This window comes from Suillus discolor (genome assembly GCF_016758755.1).
Source record: "Suillus discolor strain FC423 chromosome Unknown F5147scaffold_148, whole genome shotgun sequence".
NCBI lineage: Eukaryota > Fungi > Basidiomycota > Agaricomycetes > Boletales > Suillaceae > Suillus > Suillus discolor.
In genome coordinates this window covers 9273-25986 of record NW_024541395.1, presented here as the reverse complement: position 1 = coordinate 25986, position 16714 = coordinate 9273, and the positions used below count along the sequence as shown (strand labels likewise).

At 46.1% G+C, this 16714-nt stretch overlaps 6 protein-coding genes across 6 annotated transcripts; 2 read left to right on the top strand and 4 right to left on the bottom strand.

Moving 5' to 3' along the window:
* The first annotated feature begins 1 nt into the window (after window position 1).
* On the top strand, window positions 2-1005 carry F5147DRAFT_729153 (translationally-controlled tumor protein). Its single transcript, XM_041439354.1, has 7 exons — window positions 2-157; window positions 218-291; window positions 346-476; window positions 539-655; window positions 703-756; window positions 813-828; window positions 879-1005. The coding sequence occupies exons 1-7, from the start codon at window positions 99-101 to the stop codon at window positions 923-925; spliced, it is 498 nt and encodes a 165-aa protein (XP_041284861.1). The 5' UTR covers window positions 2-98; the 3' UTR covers window positions 926-1005.
* Window positions 1006-1060: 55 nt separating this feature from the next.
* Window positions 1061-2832, bottom strand: F5147DRAFT_781681 (thioredoxin-like protein; the record flags this gene model as incomplete). The annotated part of the gene is made up of 5 exons (XM_041442686.1): window positions 1061-1313; window positions 1366-1446; window positions 1499-2425; window positions 2481-2618; window positions 2669-2832. The coding sequence occupies 5 exons, from the start codon at window positions 2830-2832 to the stop codon at window positions 1061-1063; spliced, it is 1563 nt and encodes a 520-aa protein (XP_041284860.1).
* Window positions 2833-2974: 142 nt separating this feature from the next.
* Window positions 2975-4133, bottom strand: F5147DRAFT_77890 (uncharacterized protein). Its single transcript, XM_041442206.1, has 3 exons — window positions 4114-4133; window positions 3304-4057; window positions 2975-3251 (listed from the first exon to the last, which is right to left on the bottom strand). Exons 2-3 carry the CDS (start codon window positions 3932-3934, stop codon window positions 3112-3114), a joined length of 771 nt encoding a protein of 256 aa, XP_041284859.1. The 5' UTR covers window positions 3935-4057; window positions 4114-4133; the 3' UTR covers window positions 2975-3111.
* Window positions 4134-8674: 4541 nt separating this feature from the next.
* Window positions 8675-9089, bottom strand: F5147DRAFT_544554 (uncharacterized protein; the record flags this gene model as incomplete). The annotated part of the gene is made up of 2 exons (XM_041430302.1): window positions 8675-8830; window positions 8907-9089. Coding segments are annotated over 2 exons (339 nt in total), but the record flags the coding sequence as incomplete, so codon positions are not given.
* Window positions 9090-11504: 2415 nt separating this feature from the next.
* On the top strand, window positions 11505-12368 carry F5147DRAFT_659250 (uncharacterized protein; the record flags this gene model as incomplete). The annotated part of the gene is made up of 3 exons (XM_041434570.1): window positions 11505-11599; window positions 11642-11819; window positions 12204-12368. The coding sequence occupies 3 exons, from the start codon at window positions 11505-11507 to the stop codon at window positions 12366-12368; spliced, it is 438 nt and encodes a 145-aa protein (XP_041284857.1).
* A 3156-nt stretch (window positions 12369-15524) lies between these two features.
* Window positions 15525-15923, bottom strand: F5147DRAFT_781676 (uncharacterized protein; the record flags this gene model as incomplete). The annotated part of the gene is made up of 1 exon (XM_041442685.1): window positions 15525-15923. One exon carries the CDS (start codon window positions 15921-15923, stop codon window positions 15525-15527), a length of 399 nt encoding a protein of 132 aa, XP_041284856.1.
* Between the last annotated feature and the right edge of the window lie 791 nt (window positions 15924-16714).

The following is a 16714-nucleotide window of genomic DNA, read 5'->3' as shown; positions in this document are numbered from 1 at the left end:
ACATAAGACTCGAAGATCTCTCTTACCTCAACTTCTATCTCCCTCGTTGGAACCCCCCTTTTTCTTTTTCTCTACACCTTTATTATATCTGTTCGAAAATGCTTCTTTACGAAGATGTCATCTCCGGTGATGAGATGTTTTCCGATGCGTTTCCTATGTATGCTCCAATCTTGGCGCTGGAGCCTATCATCATATACTGACTACCCAAAAAAAACAGGAAAGAGGTGGATGGCATCGCCTATGAAGTAGATTGTCAGATGATCACACTCAAGGAGGGCAATGTCGATATCGGTATGCGTCCGATCGAAAGAAAAAGGAACATGGCTCATCTACTTGATTTTGTAGGTGCTAACGCCTCAGCTGAAGAACAGGAAGAAACACTCGAGGATGGGGCGATTACAGTTAACAATATCGCCCATTCCTTCCGTCTTCAAGCTACCGCTTATGACAAAAAAGCATATCTTTCTCATCTCAAGGTATCATATCATATTATTGCTATACCTGTGGAGATCGAAACTGATGAGGATATTCATGTTAGGCTTACATGAAGGCTGTAGCGGACAAATTGAAAGACCCTAGTGTGGTTGATGAATTCAAGACCAAGGCAAATGTCTTTGCCAAGAAGATAATCGGTAATTTCAAAGACTATGAATTTGTACGTTGTGCTTTGCCCCTTATACGCGTTGACAAACAAAATTTCAGTACACTGGCGAGAACATGAACGCTGACGGAATGGTAGCCTTGTTGAACTACCGGGTGAGTTGCGATGTTAGAATAAACAATGTCGTATTCTCAATGGTTTCTCATCTCAGGAGGATGGAGTCACCCGTACGTGTTTTCTGTCAAGTAGCGTCATCATGATCATCACACCTCAACAGCCTACTTCACCTTCTGGAAGCACGGTCTCAAGGAAGTCAAACTGTAATACTTGTTTTCAAATCGATAGCTTCCATCACTTTATATTAGAGCAATCGTACGAGTCGCTCCACTTACACCCCCATGAATATTGAATGCATGCAAAAGATGAGATAACAATAGAGGTAAGACCACTGCGCACAAATTACAGTTCATCATGAGCCTCCCGCGGTGCCTCAAACGTGGCCTGCGACTCGTTTTCAGGAGCCTTGACAGAAGGCTTCAAGTTGTTCTTGGCATGCTCCTGCACGTACGCAATGAGAGATTCCAATTCCCGGTCCCCGTTATATTCAAGGAACTCCCGCGATCCTGCAGGCTTGAATTTGAGGGTGGGGAATCCGCTGATACGGAATGGGGCTGAAGCTGGAAGATCATTTTCTGTGGACTCCATCTTTGCACTGCAACGATGGATCAGTTTTGTGGACAAGGTTGGAGGAAATGTGGACGTACACGACCAACTGATCTTTCACGTCAGCAAAGTGATCACCGAGGGAATCCCAGATGGGTTTCAAGCGCTTGCAGTGACCGCACCTAAACAGGTCTTGAATGGCATGCGTGATGAAATATGGCCAAAGCAACGCACCATGTAGCATAAAATTCAACAAACACATCCTTGGAATCATCATACATAACCTCATCGAACTGTTCACTAACGAGCGTGAACACGCTCTCATTCTGACTCTCAGGAATCGGCTGGCTCTTGAGCTTAGGAAGAAGCTTCCCAGCGAGGTACTCGCCGACCATAGCAGACACAGCCTCAGCCTCTATAGGCTTGCTCTGGTCATAAGGGTACTTGAGCTGATCCTCCAGGTTCTGAATAACGAAACTCGGCCATTTGGGTTCAGCAAGGTTCAAAGCCTTTGCGTGGTCGCCAAACTTGGTTGCGTCTATCCAAACAAAGTGGATCTTGCCGTGGTACTTGGCAGCAACAGGCTTGAGAATAGCGAGCGTCTCGTCTTTCTTTTCGTCTGTAGGGTCCAAAAACAAGTATGCGATAGGTTTACCGCTGCCGGCGTACATGGCATACGTTTCTCCGTTCACCTCACCAAGGATAGGGATAGACAGCTGCTGAACCCATGCTTCGAGTTCAGCGGTGGTAACTGCAGACGGCGGGTGCGGGTACTCGGTGGTGTGTTCATCAAAGTTGCGGTAGACGACGATAGCGGGAGGAGTGACGCCTGCGGCTGCGATAGCTGCAGCGTCAGAGGTGATACCAAAGAGGTACTCGTCGCGGAGCTTTTCTGCTGTTGCGCTGAATTCAGGTGCGGGGGCCTTTGTGGTGGAGGAGACGTAGGCGAGGACAACGAGCTTATCGGCGTTTTGGAATTCAGCGAGGTTAGAGGCGGTGACGTCAGAAACGGCAGGGAGGTTTTGTCTGAGGGTGATGTTAATAGGTACGAATAGGTGACAGAAGGGTAGAGTATACTTGAGCATGTAGCTGATGATACCGTCTGCCTTTCGGGGACCGGAGTACTCGGCGGGTTCACCGTTGCGGAAGACTTTGAGGGTGCTATGGAGGGATGGTCAGTGCGCTAGAGAGAATATTTCGAATGGTATGGACGTACGGGTAACCCTGGACGCCATGGGACTGGCAAAGGTCTGCCTGGTCGACACAGTCGACTTTGGCAAGTTTGATGTCTTTCCCTTTGAGTGTGGTGGCTGCCTCCTCGTAGTGGGGAGCTAGAGCTTTGCAGTGGCCACACCTATGGTAAAAGTCGGCGAGAATTCACGTAAAAGGACGATGAAAAGGTACCAAGGAGCATAGAACTCGACTAAAATCAAAGGTTCTGAGTTGACAGCAGAAGTAAAGGTGTCCTTTGTAAGGACGAGCACATCGGAGGACTCGGCAACGTCAGCTGATGCCAAAGAGGCAAGGGCAATGGCAGAGGCCACGGACACGAGAGAGGGAAAGCGCATTGAACGATGCGTTGGTGAGAGTTAGCTGCCAATAAATTGTGACGAAGCAGGTTTTATAATGCAAGTAAGTGTATACGTGTCACCTTGGCGGTGTAGTATTGCCGATATAAGACTGCTATGTGGCAAGACCTCACTTCCGAAAATCTGGCGGGATAATCTGTTGTGGAACAAATTCGAGCGCCACGTAATCTACTGTATAATTTAGAGTCCAAGCAACTGTATCAACCAAGTCTGATATATCATGCGATTAGAGTAAGACTATGTACAGCGAGGGCCAGGCTATAAGGTGGACAGGTCGAAATCACTGCCAGTGGTTCGACCACTGGCATATCGCCTTGTGGCTGAGACAAACGGACGTGGCTGTGGGAAATCAGTTACGGGAAACGTATGTGGGCCAGAGGTTGGAGGGGGAGAAGGTACTGGTGAACAAGGATGAGTTATGGGCAACAGTAGAGGACAGATACAACTTACTTTTGCGAGATGGAGGTGTCCTAGCACTACCATTGATGGAGGGCCGTTCGACAGCTAAAGCGGGAGGCTCAGTGACTGGTGTTGAAACGGTACGGGGTCTAGGAGGAGCAGATACAGGAGGTCTTGGAGGAGCAGATGGAGGGGGAGGTGGACGGGAAGGTGGAGGGCGATTTACAGGTGGAGTTTGTGGACGGGAATCAACTTCTGATAAAGGTCGGACACGAGCTGGAGGAGCAGGTGGACTGTCTGATACAGGTGGCCTACGAGAAGGTGGAGGGGGGACTGCTCGAGCAGGAGAACCAGCGGTCGACAAGGGTCTGGCTGGGGGAGGAGGAGGGGCTTTCCTTGCAGGTGGAGCTGGAGGAATGGGACGTGGTACTGGACCAGTAGGGGGAGAGGAAGGACGAGCTGGTGAAGAGACGGGACGAACTGGTGAAGAGGCAGGACGAGCTGGTGGTGGTGGTGGTGAACGGGTCGGGAAAGCAGGAGGAGCGGGGGAAGCTGTCCTTGCAGGTGGTGGTGGTCGACGCGGTGGGGGGGGAGGTGTAGGAGTATTTCTAGAAGGAGCAGATCTTGAAGGTAGTGAAGGAGCGGATCGATTTGGCAGTGACGGTGCAGATCGATGAGGCATTGAAGGAGCAGATCTATTTGGCAGTGATGGTACACTTCGGTTAGGAAGCACAGGTGGTGCAGGTGCAGGCGGGGGACCTCTAGGAGGAGGAGGTGCTGATGGTCTAGCAGTAGGCGATGGTGACTTTCCTAGCGTAGGAGGTTAGTTCAAACATTGAAAGATGAATGAAACCGGCATACCCAAATTATGACTACTAGGCTTCAATTTAGGAACACCTCCAGCAAACAATCCACCAAGTTGAGGTCCTCCCATCGATGGTACTCCACGTGAAGCAGCAGCAGCAGCAATACCGCCGCCGCCACCACCACTTGCCTTTCCATCAATCAAAGGACTACTTCGGTCATGTGTTTCGGCTTTCTTCAGCCTCTTGCCGGCCTGAATCTGTTTCAAAAGCTCAGAAGACGCCATCGTAGATCGTGGTCAGTGTGTGTTGTCACTCCGGAGTCACAGTTCACGTGTCACGACTCATCGGTGAGTCCTGCCGCCATAGCCAAGAACTTTTCTCGAGGTCACTGATTTTGGCAAGGGAATCTGGAAACAACCGCCCTATAGCTAAAGGTAAACCATAGCGAATAAGGTCGCCGAATTATGGGCATCGTTCAAGTTGGTTGTGCAATATCAGATTTGGTATATATCCACATAGATTGAAATCATCAGCTGGGTGGGCTACAACAGTATTACAAAAAACATTTCAACAAGATCTCGACAGCGAGTAATATTCATTCCTGATTGTCACATCAGCTCTCTCCGTCGATATGGACGGTCCCGAGGATCAGTAGACCGACATTGCTCGATAACTTCTCCCCTAATATTTTTCAGGGGGCACAGCATAACGATCGGGAAGGCTTTTACAAGCTTCTACATAGCCCAGATGATGGCTACATCATTCCGAAGGTCATAATAGGGAGTATTATCGGTGAGGACCTATAAGCGGAGCTGATGACATCAACCAGTCTCAGAGGGAGGAATTACCCCAGACGTACCTGCAACATAATACCGCGGAACGAAAAGATGTCGCTCGGCCGTGCTGGAGTTCCATCCTGGTCACTGGTACCGTACAAGAAGCTCGGGCGTAGATAGCCTTTGATGTTGGAAATTCAGGAAGCCTGAGAGGCATTTATTACCTCTGAATGATTTATCAACACTAGATCGAAGGCAGCACTCATCCTTTTTGGATTGTAGAAACGAGGGAGAACCCTCCCAGAGATGATAGGCTTTCAGCCCAGTTTCCCATAATAAAGAAACCGGGCAGCCCCGTGTGAACCTCTTTGAAGTAGTGCCAAGGGTGTGACGTCGCAAGGCATCGTTTCGAATACAGGTGATGATAAATAAGGTTAGAACGACGTTCTTTGAGTCACCACTGTTGCATGCCACGAAGACAGTGTCTGATGGGGTTGATAGGCGGTTACAATTGGAACAAATTGAGGATAGTGATGTCGCAAGGCGCCGCCGCCGCGTTGTCACAGTTGATCTGGCTGTTAGACTGGGAACCGGTAATGCTAAATTCGTGAGCAGGTAAGAACCTAGAGTTTCTTGAAACACTTTATATGTCGTGCAATATATCGCTCCGAGTAGCCTTGGTACAGTCGGGACGGTATTGGGTTAATGTTCTTGCCAGTGAAACTTGGTCACGGTGCACTGGTATCGTTGCTAAGGTCACCCCGTGACGCGTCAGTCACGTGTCTGTAATGCTGTCCGACTTTGTTGGTTACTTGTCTCCGTCAAACGGGATTTCTTCATCAAGGTATAAGCTGTGCAAACATTTCGTGCAATGTTCACCCCACCATTTCATATGATTGTGATAAGTGATACGAAAATGTTAGAGAGCCTATAGGCACCAAGAAGTGAAGGAGTGAATATTACAGTATACTAGTATTGGCGACATGCTAGGATGTTGGGGCAATAATATCAAACTCCACCAAAGTCACGAGAATAAGTAAGCTCGAAAGTGATTCATAAAAGGTACATGTTGAAGTCAGTAATATAATCTACCTACCACTAGCTAGTACTGAGACCCTATGATACAATGGTAGTAAACTTTGCTGATCCTGAAAAGAGTTTGAACACTTACTTCAGTGAAACCAAAGGAACTTGTTATTGGTGTAGTGTTTGAGAGAATACCTTCAGAGGGGGATGTGGTCCACAAATGTGCATTCCGCCAGCTGGTAGTGTTACCGTGGCTCTGGCTTATTGCTGGTTTTAGCTGTGGCCTGAGCTATGAATAGCTGAACTGGCAAATGGTTCCAGCTTATATAATTTACAGTCTGACTCAGCTTAACTAACTGCAGTTAAGTCAAATTAAGTGGTTAAAACCGGCTCAAATATATTTTTAAACTATAAGTCAAAAATAGAATCTAATATTAGATAAAACTAATTAACAGGACTCGATTGCTTTGACCGTATTGACTAAGGCCTGACAGATGCTAGACTCATCGACAACGATACAGTTCTAGGGGTTGATATGAACAATACTGTGTGACCTCAAATGAAAGATATGACATACATGCTGGGGAGATCGCTTGACAGTCGTCCTTGATGTGCAATGTATGCACATATTGTTACGCACTCAAATAGATCTGTTATGCGGAGCCCTAAGAGGGGCTTCGTCCGCTAACATTCGTGACGTAACCGGAAGGATCCGGTATAGCAAGTGAGTCTGGCAACGATGAGTCGGCAGTGATCACAGTACGCGCATGTCACGTGACTTCTAAGACGGATGTCTATGAAGTCACTCAAGGTAAGGACAGTCTTGTCCAAACGATGAGGTTGATTGAAGTAGACTCAGTCGCGATGAGCAAGAAAAGATACTAGAGACTGAAGCCAAAGGGGCGTTCAGAGGGAAGTATGTTCCAGGGAAGATTGAGTAGATTCAAGTTAGAGAATCTAGTACAGGGTGACTGACTACTTATACTAAGTGGAGAGGGTTAAGGGCAAGGCTACTGCATAGTAGGTAAGGGTAGAGGGGAAACAAGAATGGTATAGGTGCATTGGCAACAGAGCCAGATTAGTGGTGGATGGTCGAATGTGGAATGAGACCGAGAAACATTGGAACGGACCAACAGTAGGAATACAACGTGCGGGAATCTGCAGTCAGAAGAGAACAGGAAAGGAAAGCCACATTGGTGGCATGTATTACAGGCATCCGTAGCACCTACAGGAGCCCCAGCTCTGCCTATGCCTGCCCCCGCTCTACTAGACTCCCCGCGCAACGGTGCGCCGCCTGCGCCTAGAAAGACAGCGGTCTGGACTGCTGTGACGCCGCCCCTGGCGCTATGACCCCGCTGTTACGACAAACGGTCGTGTGCGACTAGGATAATCTAACAGCGACAACCACAACAGTGGTACCGAGTGCTGAGAGTCGTCGGCCTTTACAGACAAGCAAAGGTTGCGTACTCGAACGTAGCTCGTGGTGGTTAACGAGGGGTTACGCTGAGATGATAGCAGGGTTTACAGACAGTGAGAGGCGTCACTGAAGGTACGAGTCGATGTCGAGCAGGTAGCTTTAGCGGGACAAGGAGTTCAAGGGTAAACCTAGTAAGATTAAAGTAAGGAACGTCTACTTTAATCTTCGACCTTATATAAGGCTACTCTTCGTATCTAAGCTCAGCCTAAAGCTGGGTTCTAATCTGCTTATCTACATGAGTCAGAGATAGCGTCCATGAGGTGGGCTTCTATCGTAGATAGGGTCCATGCGGTACCCTTCTATCAGTACATGAGGCAACACGAGGCTTGCCTTCTATCTTGATAACATAAATAGGTCTTCTAGACCTATGTCGTCATATCATGTCACGTGTGGTCCAGACCGCTTATCTAAGCCGGCAGTTGCCGCTTATCGTCTATCATCATCTCTCGTCATCTATCGTTTATAGAGCTTGGTGAGGCTCCGGTATCGTCTATAGCCGTGCGGTGGCAGAGGGCTGTCTGCTGGCGGGGGACTCATGCCATGTTACTGTAACACCCGCCCCTGGCCTAGATGGCCTTGTACCTGGTCCATGGAGGCTGTACACCTCATGGTCACCCTAGAGCAGTGCATGTATACCACATGTCACTTCATGAAGATCCGGAGCGCCCTTGGCGCCTCATGTACTTATGCGCAGTCGCACTTGGTGCTGCATGCTTGATCAGAGGTTAAGCCTCATGTACCTTATCTGACCCTCATGTCTTGTTATCATAGATCCTAGATATACTATTGATTACAGACTGAGCTTGAACACTTACATGTAGCACATATAAGTAGACAGATTATTGTACTTAGACTTTACTTTAATCTACTAGGTTCATCCCTGAACTTGTTCAACTAAGCTTCCCAGCTTCCTTGCATAAGACCGCACTTCTAAGTCGCTCCCTTACGACTTAGCACGTATCCGCTAGCCCTGTATCTCGACGAGTGCCGTCTTACCGAGATCACCGGAGGAACCCTTGACGTTCCGTCAAAGCCGAGAACCACCCTCAGCTTCAGTAGACTCACTCGAGTCGTCGCTGAGAAGACCTATCCTAGTTCGCACACGCCGACCGACGGTCAGCGTAACAGCATGAGTCAGACCGAGTCAGAGGTGTGGGACCACATTGGTGGTCGAGTCATAGGAGGAATGTGCATGCACGTTCATAGAGGCAGGCGATGCGAGGGACGGGAACGGTCCCGAGGATCCAGTCAATGGAAAGTCGGTAAAGGAGGACAAGTCGATAGATGGTGAGGGCGAGGATGAAGGGAAAATGATAGGGGGGCCACATGACCGATGTTACTTGTAACACATATGGTACAAGCTCTTTCCACGAGTCTTCATCGATGAGTACCTTTGTGGGATCAACTGTCCCATCTTCACGATAGAATGCAGCATACATGATACGGGAGTCGTCAGGGAGCTCCATGGAGGCTTTGACAAGCCTATATACAGTCTGCATGAATCGATTAGTATTGGGGAGAATAGGAATTGGGAGAAGAGTGAGTCACGAGAAACAAGACGAGACTCACCCTGAACGGCACCCATGAGAGATGCTCCCTTCCAAATGCCTTGGTTATGGAACCCTTCATACCCGAATACTCGACCATGATAGGCGATGATCTTGGCAGGGAGGAAACAAGACATAAGGCCTCCATGCACTGCGCAAGACCTGATGCCACACCATTAGGTGACGATGCCAATTGGGAGAGGATTTTCAGTTGAGAGTGACTCGTTATCTGTGCTTAGAGGTTGCATCTTATCGATTGTCTGTATCCAACATAATGCACCTAGTATTATAGAGGCTGTCTTGAAGTTGTAATGGTCTGAGAGGGAAGGAAGACAGGTGCAGCCGAGTAGAGATTTGTTTTAATCATATATTGCTGCCTTGTCACCACACGTTGCAACACACTACAATGCGCAATGCAGGTGTTCGGTGATGGGTATTAGCTAACATGCCAGCTGACACGGTGTCTTCTTAGATAGATGATCTATAGATAAACACCTATAAAACCAAATATCTCCATGGTCAGTGATTCAGACAAATACCAATGACTGATAACATGGTCGTTTGTGGGTGGCTTTCTTATGCTCCTAAAGTACAGTCAGCACAATGAGTTCTGCACAAGAGTCAGTAATCAACAATCGATCCAACAGTATGGATATGAAACACAGTGATCAGAAACACAACACACAGTCAGTCAGCGATCAACAACAACAACAACAACAATCAAAAAAAAAAAACAATAGCAACAAAAATATCAGGAAACACAATCACTCTAACAATATAGAGATGGCAACAAAAAACAGATACTTTTCCTAACACTTCACACAGCAACAATGATTTGTACACAAACTTAGTGCAGAAAGTTGTGTGGAGTTACGATGAGAGTCCCCCTCAGTTACAAAAACAGGTGAAACTACTGTCAGACCTAGTCAAGCCTCTGTAGTACTCTTAGCCTAATATTGAACCTGCTGTCAAGGAACTCACAATGAGTATTCAAACAGACTCAGGAATGGGCGATCTTGGACTTCAATACCAAATCCCCTTTCAATAGCTAAAGTCTAACTCGCAATGACTACCCTCGACCGGTATAACACACAGATGTATGAGGTCAGGTATCACCATCAACACCTAAAGTCTCCCCACAAGACTATCCTAAGTCTTCAGTGGACAAAAGAGACAACACCAAACTTCTGGGTAAGAATGAGACTGAAACTTTGGTACTTGAGAGAAAGTTGATAGGTCAAGACAATCAACAAAACAAGACCGCTACAACAGAAACACTAACACGATCACATTCACGTAGACCATTAGTAACAACAATCACAACACACAGAGACAGCGATCAGAGAAACAATCAACACAGTTAGTCACCAACACACCACACACACACACTTGAGACAGAGAGAGAGAAAGAGACAAAGAAACAGAAACACGAGTTTCAGTCACGAATCTCAGACACAATCTCAGAGAAACAGAGAGAGAAAAACAAACACACAGACACAGAGAAAAAAATCACAGAGAAAGACACAAAAAGAAACAAAGAAATTCAGACAGACAATCAGAAGAAAAACAGAAAAGGAAAAATTAGTCTTGCTAGTCATCAGACACAGTGAGCTCAAGGTATGTGCTAGATGTTCAGCACAGTGAGCTCAGAAGTGTGCTGCTGGTTGTTGAGCACAGTGAGCTCCAACCTTTTGCTACACTTGCTGAATGCTGAATCACACTTCACTCACAATTTTATTCTGAGAGTATAAAAGCAGGGGAATTCCTTTTTCTATTGGGCAAAAAGCAGCTCCTTATATAGACAAATTAGGTGGCTATACTACTAGTTTCTCACACTTAAAGTTGTAACTTTAGTTTGATAGTACCAAGTTACACAGTATCTTTGAGCCAAAAGTAAATATTCATAACTCTAGTTGGTATAATGATGAGTCAGCAAGAGCTGTGCATGGCCCATGGGTCAGGTGATCCCTTGATGACTCAGCTAGAAAAGAGTGAGAAATGATTACATAATGTGTGAATAGATGTTTGACATCTGTGGCTGATAAACTATTTGGTAGCATAATGACATAGGGTGCGTGTTTAGCAATTTGTAAGCTTTCCCACAGGGTAACCTTATGCGAACATATTTTTTACAGTCACCTGATATGCGTGAGAATCTTTCTGAGTCATCTTCATGGCTGACTAAGCAAAACTCATCGCAGAATTAAATGTACAAAAATATTCAGTCTGCTCGTGTACAAACTCATAAAATGAAAAAAAATGCGAAAAATATTCCCTGAGCCTCAGTTTGACTTCAGATCAAGAGAAAAAAATGTTCATAGTGATTTTTGAGATATAAGACTCATAGGAAAGTATTACTGGTCCATGCAGCAAACCAGTTTGGTGCAGGTCAACAGGCGTCTGTGATATTGATCAGAGAGCTTGAGGTCAATACCAGCTGATAGAACGTACCATGAATATAATGTAATGCAAGATAAAGTAAAGTTATACGCATGTTGAAGCTGATACAACGCAAAACGAGACGATGCAATGCGATCAATATTATCTGTCACACTGTCACCTTATCTCATATTGAGTGTGATACAAACATCAAATAATCATATTGTCATCTCACAACTACATGGTTCCTACTGGGGCTCATACAAATCATACAAACTTGCATTGTGCTCTAAAACCAATACTATCTAACACCAATGGGCCCCCAAGACAACGTAGGTCACTCCGTCAATGTTCAATCAAAAGCTAAACAAATGTTAGCTATACGGCTGCGCTGCTCGTGGATGAAAATTACGAGAGCAGGCGAAGTCAGACAAGACTGAGTGAGACTGTGCATCAAGGCAAAGAGCTGAAAGAGGCAGACAGAGAGGGAATGAAAGTGTCGTTCAAAGGCAGAGAGGAGGGGAAAGTGGTCAACGGCCGGGGGGAGGGGAAAGCGGTCAATGGCCGGGGAGATCAAAGCGGCGATAGGCGGGAATGAGTGGGATTCATTGAGATTGAAGGAGGAGGTACTGTAAGTTAGGTCACAAAGTGCTGTTGTGTTGAAAGGTATGGGTTAGGGATAGATATTAGAATTAGCATTTGTGAAATTGTATCGATAATGAAACGTTACCTGAGCTGCCGTCACTGAAAATTTACTTGGTGCATCAGGCTACCTTGAATGAGAGGGAAAAAATGGGACAACAAGGATGATGACAAGGATGAGGACAACAAGGATGAGGACCAGGACAAGGACAAGGACAACAAGGACAACAAGGATGAGGACAACAAGGACAACAAGGATGACAACAAGGATGACAAGGATGACAACAAGGACAACAAGGATGAGGATGACAAGGACCAGGACCAGGACAATGACAAGGACAAGGATGACAAGGACGAGGAGGAGGATGACAATGGGGACGACAATGAGGAAGATGACAACAAGGAGGACAACAAGGATGACAACAAGGATGACAATGAGCACGAGGAGGAGGGGAAGGGGTGAGTTCGATGGTTAAGCAAAAATGCTAAAACCAGTTGCGCAGTCACTGCTGATGCCTTCGCTGGAGTTCATGTAGTTAGATAGGGTGAGGGTAGAGTAGAGAGGAAATTTAATGCTCACCTTCGTCATTGTACTCCTTGCCTAGAAGCTCGTCCTAGGGGTGAGTTCGACAGCCAAACAAAAAATGCTAAAGCCAGTTGCACAGTCACTACTGACACCTTAACTGCAGCTGGTATGGTTAGTTAGGTGAAAAAGTTGTGTCAAGAGGAGAAACAAATCAATAGTCATCAGTCTAATGACAAAAGTAGCAGTATGAGCAAGATAACAGAAACAGTAAAGGTAGCAGTAAAAGGCAGGAATTAAGAGACAATAGATACAGTTGTGATATCATCTGGAACATCATCACATTCATCCTCTGCAATAATTCTGAGAAGGGCCTCATAATCACGACCACCAGAAGTAGTTCCACTGGTGGCAGATATCAGTAAATCACTAGAGCCAGATGTCAAGAGATCTTTGTGGCTCGTGGAGCCCGTGGCACACATCAAGTTATACTCCATATCCTTTTGGGACACTGCCCAACCCTTGGTGAAGTGCAGTCGCTCTTTTTTCAGCACAAATTTGATCACCTGTAGGGCTTCCATCAAATATGGGCTGAGACGATTGCGCTTCTTTGTAAATGTGTCACTGCTGGAGGAAAATACACACTCGCATGGGACAGCAGAGGCCTGAATTGGCAGAAAGTCCATTGTGATTTTGTAGAGTGTCGGAAACATTGGTGCCGAAACCTAGTTCACCATCAATGCCCAGTTATCAACAAAACCTGCAATAGAGGAATAGGACTCTTACCATCCAAAAAAAAGCAGATCTGTTCCTGTAGGGCTAAGAATACCTGTGCTGTATGCATTGAACTTGTCATTGACTGATTGGGGGCCATCCTGGTGACATGGCAGTATATCTATCTCAGGAAGTCCATAGATGGTTGATCCTAGCGTTGCAGGGCATGGCTGATGGATCAACTGATCAGACTGTGTGGAAACATTTGTTGATCTCTTGTTCCACATCTGTGGGATATATCAGTCAAAAGTTTGACTGTTATTACCAGGCAGACATACCAGTTTGAGAATATAGGATTTTGCCTCTGTGATTTGTGCGACTGGCCAATGTTCGTTCATCCATGATAGACGTCTTGTGGGGTCGATGACTATATACAATCATGAGAATTCACCTTATAGAAACATACACAACTGACACATTGCAACAGCATATGCTCCTGTGAGGCTCATTCGGTCATCATACTTAGCTGCCCATGATAAACCTATGGCAGCCAAAGGTGCACAGTGTGGGACAAGGTCAGCCATGAGCTTCCATCTTTCAATCAACCCTTCGAAGGCTGGAATGGCACTGCCTAGCAGAGGACTGGTTTCACTGGACATGCATTGTTGAGCATGGTGCAGTGCCTAATGTAGAACAGTAAATGAGTTATAAACTTCAGACATCTTAAAACATACCTCCAGGATAACCTCAAGATCCTGCAGGACTTGCCAATCCATGGGGGTCAATTTATAACAGACTATGTTGCATTGAGCAGGAAGGTCGATCCAATGGTCGATAGCCTGGACAACCATTAGGCTGCATGAAATTCTAATAAGATGAAATGTTACCTGTCGTAGGATCCTCAAATGATTGAACATGATATATGTTGAATCCCAACGAGTAGGCTCGTCACACAGCAATTCAACTATTGGCAGGGCCATATGCTCGCCCTTGTCGTCTACAAACCATCTCTCTGCATTGCCAGAAGTAATGGCGGCTCGAAAGCTATCACGATGCTGGCCTGATACGCGGATCACACGGACAATATCTCTAGCCCGATTGATGACATTATTTTGCAGAGCCTTGACATACTCCACCTTATTGAAGGTGTAAGGGCCAGCTACGAAAGTGTCAGCCAAATCTGAAAAGTCTGCAGTAGAGTGCTTATTGAGGATGTGTTGGACGCATATATTTACTATATGCGGAAAACATGGGATGCGGTAATCGACCACGTCGAATTCAATCCCATCTTTCTGCAATAGTTGTGAGAGTTCATCCATCGTGGTCCTGTTGTTGCTGGCATTGTCCAAGGTAGAGTGTCCGATCTGGACAAAGTCAGAGTATGCAATGAAGTACAATAAAACACCAACATTATGTTTCACTTCAGCGCAATCAATCAGCTCTAATATCTTCGAAGCGAGTGCCATCCCTGTGTGACTACCAGGGATATGATGAAAGGCGATGAGAGCAGCCTTCAAAACAAGTGTTTCTTTCTCACTTTCTTTGGCAATCCAATGTGCGGTCACAGCAAGAAAGGGACAGAGCTTAGAATCAGACCATATGTCAGATGTAAATGAAATTCATCCTTGAGCAGCCTGCAAGATATGAACATACTATATGTAATCGATAGCTGTACACTTACAGCAAGGTCACATTTGATAGCTGCAAAGTATTCATCCCATGCATTGATAATTAATTGCCGAAATTTTGTACGATGAGGGATATCGAAATCCTTGATATCTTGACGTAAGAGGCAGAGCAGCCGACGAAACTCTGGACACTCAACAACACTTATTGCCTAGAGATGGCAGTTAATGAGATTACATAGAAAATAGATAGTACTCACTTAGTTGTCAGCTACGATAAACTTCACAATATGTTTATGCATCTCCTCGATGGAGAATTTTGGTAAGTCATGATCTGAAGATGCTGACTTGCCAACACTGGGCTGTGAACCGCTAAGTCTGAGATTTGGGGGAGGGCCAAGCATCTCGATTGTGCATGTAAGATCTTTGAGTCATTCCAGCATCTGGGTGAAGGTCCAGCCTTCATTGAGGCGATCCCCAACAGGATGTATGCCAATTGGCCATTGCTGCTTCTCGGATTCCTGGAGGTAGAGTTCGATATGGACTTTATATATGTGGGAACGAAGAGGGGTATTGCTCGTAGATGAACCGTAAATAGTTAGTGGACAGGATGAGTCAATCTTATTTAAATCCCTGGTAAAGGTGGTGAGAAAGAACATAGAAGACCCCCAGATGTGTTACTTATTCGCATGGAATGCAAATGCACTCGCCAGTGTCCGAGTTCTTCCTAAAGAAAAACTGGACATCAGAAGTAGACTTAAGGCCTCTTTTTCGTGGCAAAGGGATCAGTGAGGAGAGTACTAGTCATTGTCTGTAGTGGGCTCGGGTGTGTGTGGGCGTTGACTATGACTTCAGGTGGGTCATCTTCATCTTCACCGCTGCTGACATTATTGAGGTCGATCCACTTGCCATTGTCCAGATGAGTAGCTGTGTTGTCCTGCCTAAATCTCTGAGGAAGCTGCCATTGTCTCCTAGGGCGGTGAAGAGCAGTAGCAATTGCAGCAGCTGCAGTGGTAGTTGCAGCAGCAGCAGGAATGACAGGAATGGGAGTGGGAGCAGCAGGAGGGAGAGCAGAAGGAGCAGGGGCGACAGGCTCAGGAGCAGCTTCAACCTGGGGAATTTTAGTGTTTTGTCGACAACGGCCACGATGGTTCATGTTAGTAGCAGTAGTGCTGGAGATATAACAAGAGACTTGCCTATGTAGTATATATACCTTTGTCCTGGGTCTCCCCAGGAAAATACCGATGTGTACGATGGTATGGAATCACCTGATCCTTAGCGTTGCAGGGTCTAAACATGATGGTTAATGGTGATACATAATGAAAAGGACATACACATACATTTTGCTTAGCAACTCTCCATAGCATCACAACTTGCCCCTACTGTATCGGTCAGATCACAGTGACCGGCTCTTGGATGTAGGTGGGGATCTCCATGAGGAGAACATGAGGGTTGAATCCTGGGCGATGTAGAGATACAACAATTGCTGGACACTACACGAAGTAAGTGTTTAGCAATATAAAAAAGTGTTGTGATCGTGCACAGCCTAGTCTGCTATACTTGCAAGACAAGTGCATTTGACCCGAGGGGTTAGCTATTTGGAATGGTCTGTAGTTAGTGAAACAATAAATGGTCAAAAGTCCAAGTGCGAGAAACAAAGTCCAAGGGTATATCTATGATGTCTGATGCCAAAGTGTCAGGTCCGATGTTTTCAGGTTTCAGGTTAGCGGGTTTCGGGTTTGGGTTTAGCGGGTTAGCGGGAATGGCGATAGCAAACATCGGGAAAGCGAGTGGTATGCGGATTAACAATAATGATGGGTGTTTTGGATAGAAAGAGCAGTAATATTCGCAATGTCAACTAAGAACTATGAAATATCGGGTTTGACCACTAAGTATCAGGAAACGGCTCCCTACTACTTGGATAATGAAAATACTCGTAGTCAGTCC

What these genes read in the sequence shown, in the direction of transcription:
- F5147DRAFT_729153 (XM_041439354.1), top strand. Translation starts at nt 99, where the DNA reads ATGCTTCTTTACGAAGATGTCATCTCCGGTGATGAGATGTTTTCCGAT. An exon ending in TTTTCCGATGCGTTTCCTAT is followed by an intron (nt 158 to 217) that starts GTATGCTCCAAT and finishes CAAAAAAAACAG; the next exon opens with GAAAGAGGTGGATGGCATCG. An exon ending in ATTTCAAAGACTATGAATTT is followed by an intron (nt 656 to 702) that starts GTACGTTGTGCT and finishes ACAAAATTTCAG; the next exon opens with TACACTGGCGAGAACATGAA.
- F5147DRAFT_77890 (XM_041442206.1), bottom strand. Translation starts at nt 3,934, where the DNA reads ATGCCTCATCGATCTGCACCGTCACTGCCAAATCGATCCGCTCCTTCA. An exon ending in GACACCTCCATCTCGCAAAA is followed by an intron (nt 3,252 to 3,303) that starts GTAAGTTGTATC and finishes CTTGTTCACCAG; the next exon opens with TACCTTCTCCCCCTCCAACC.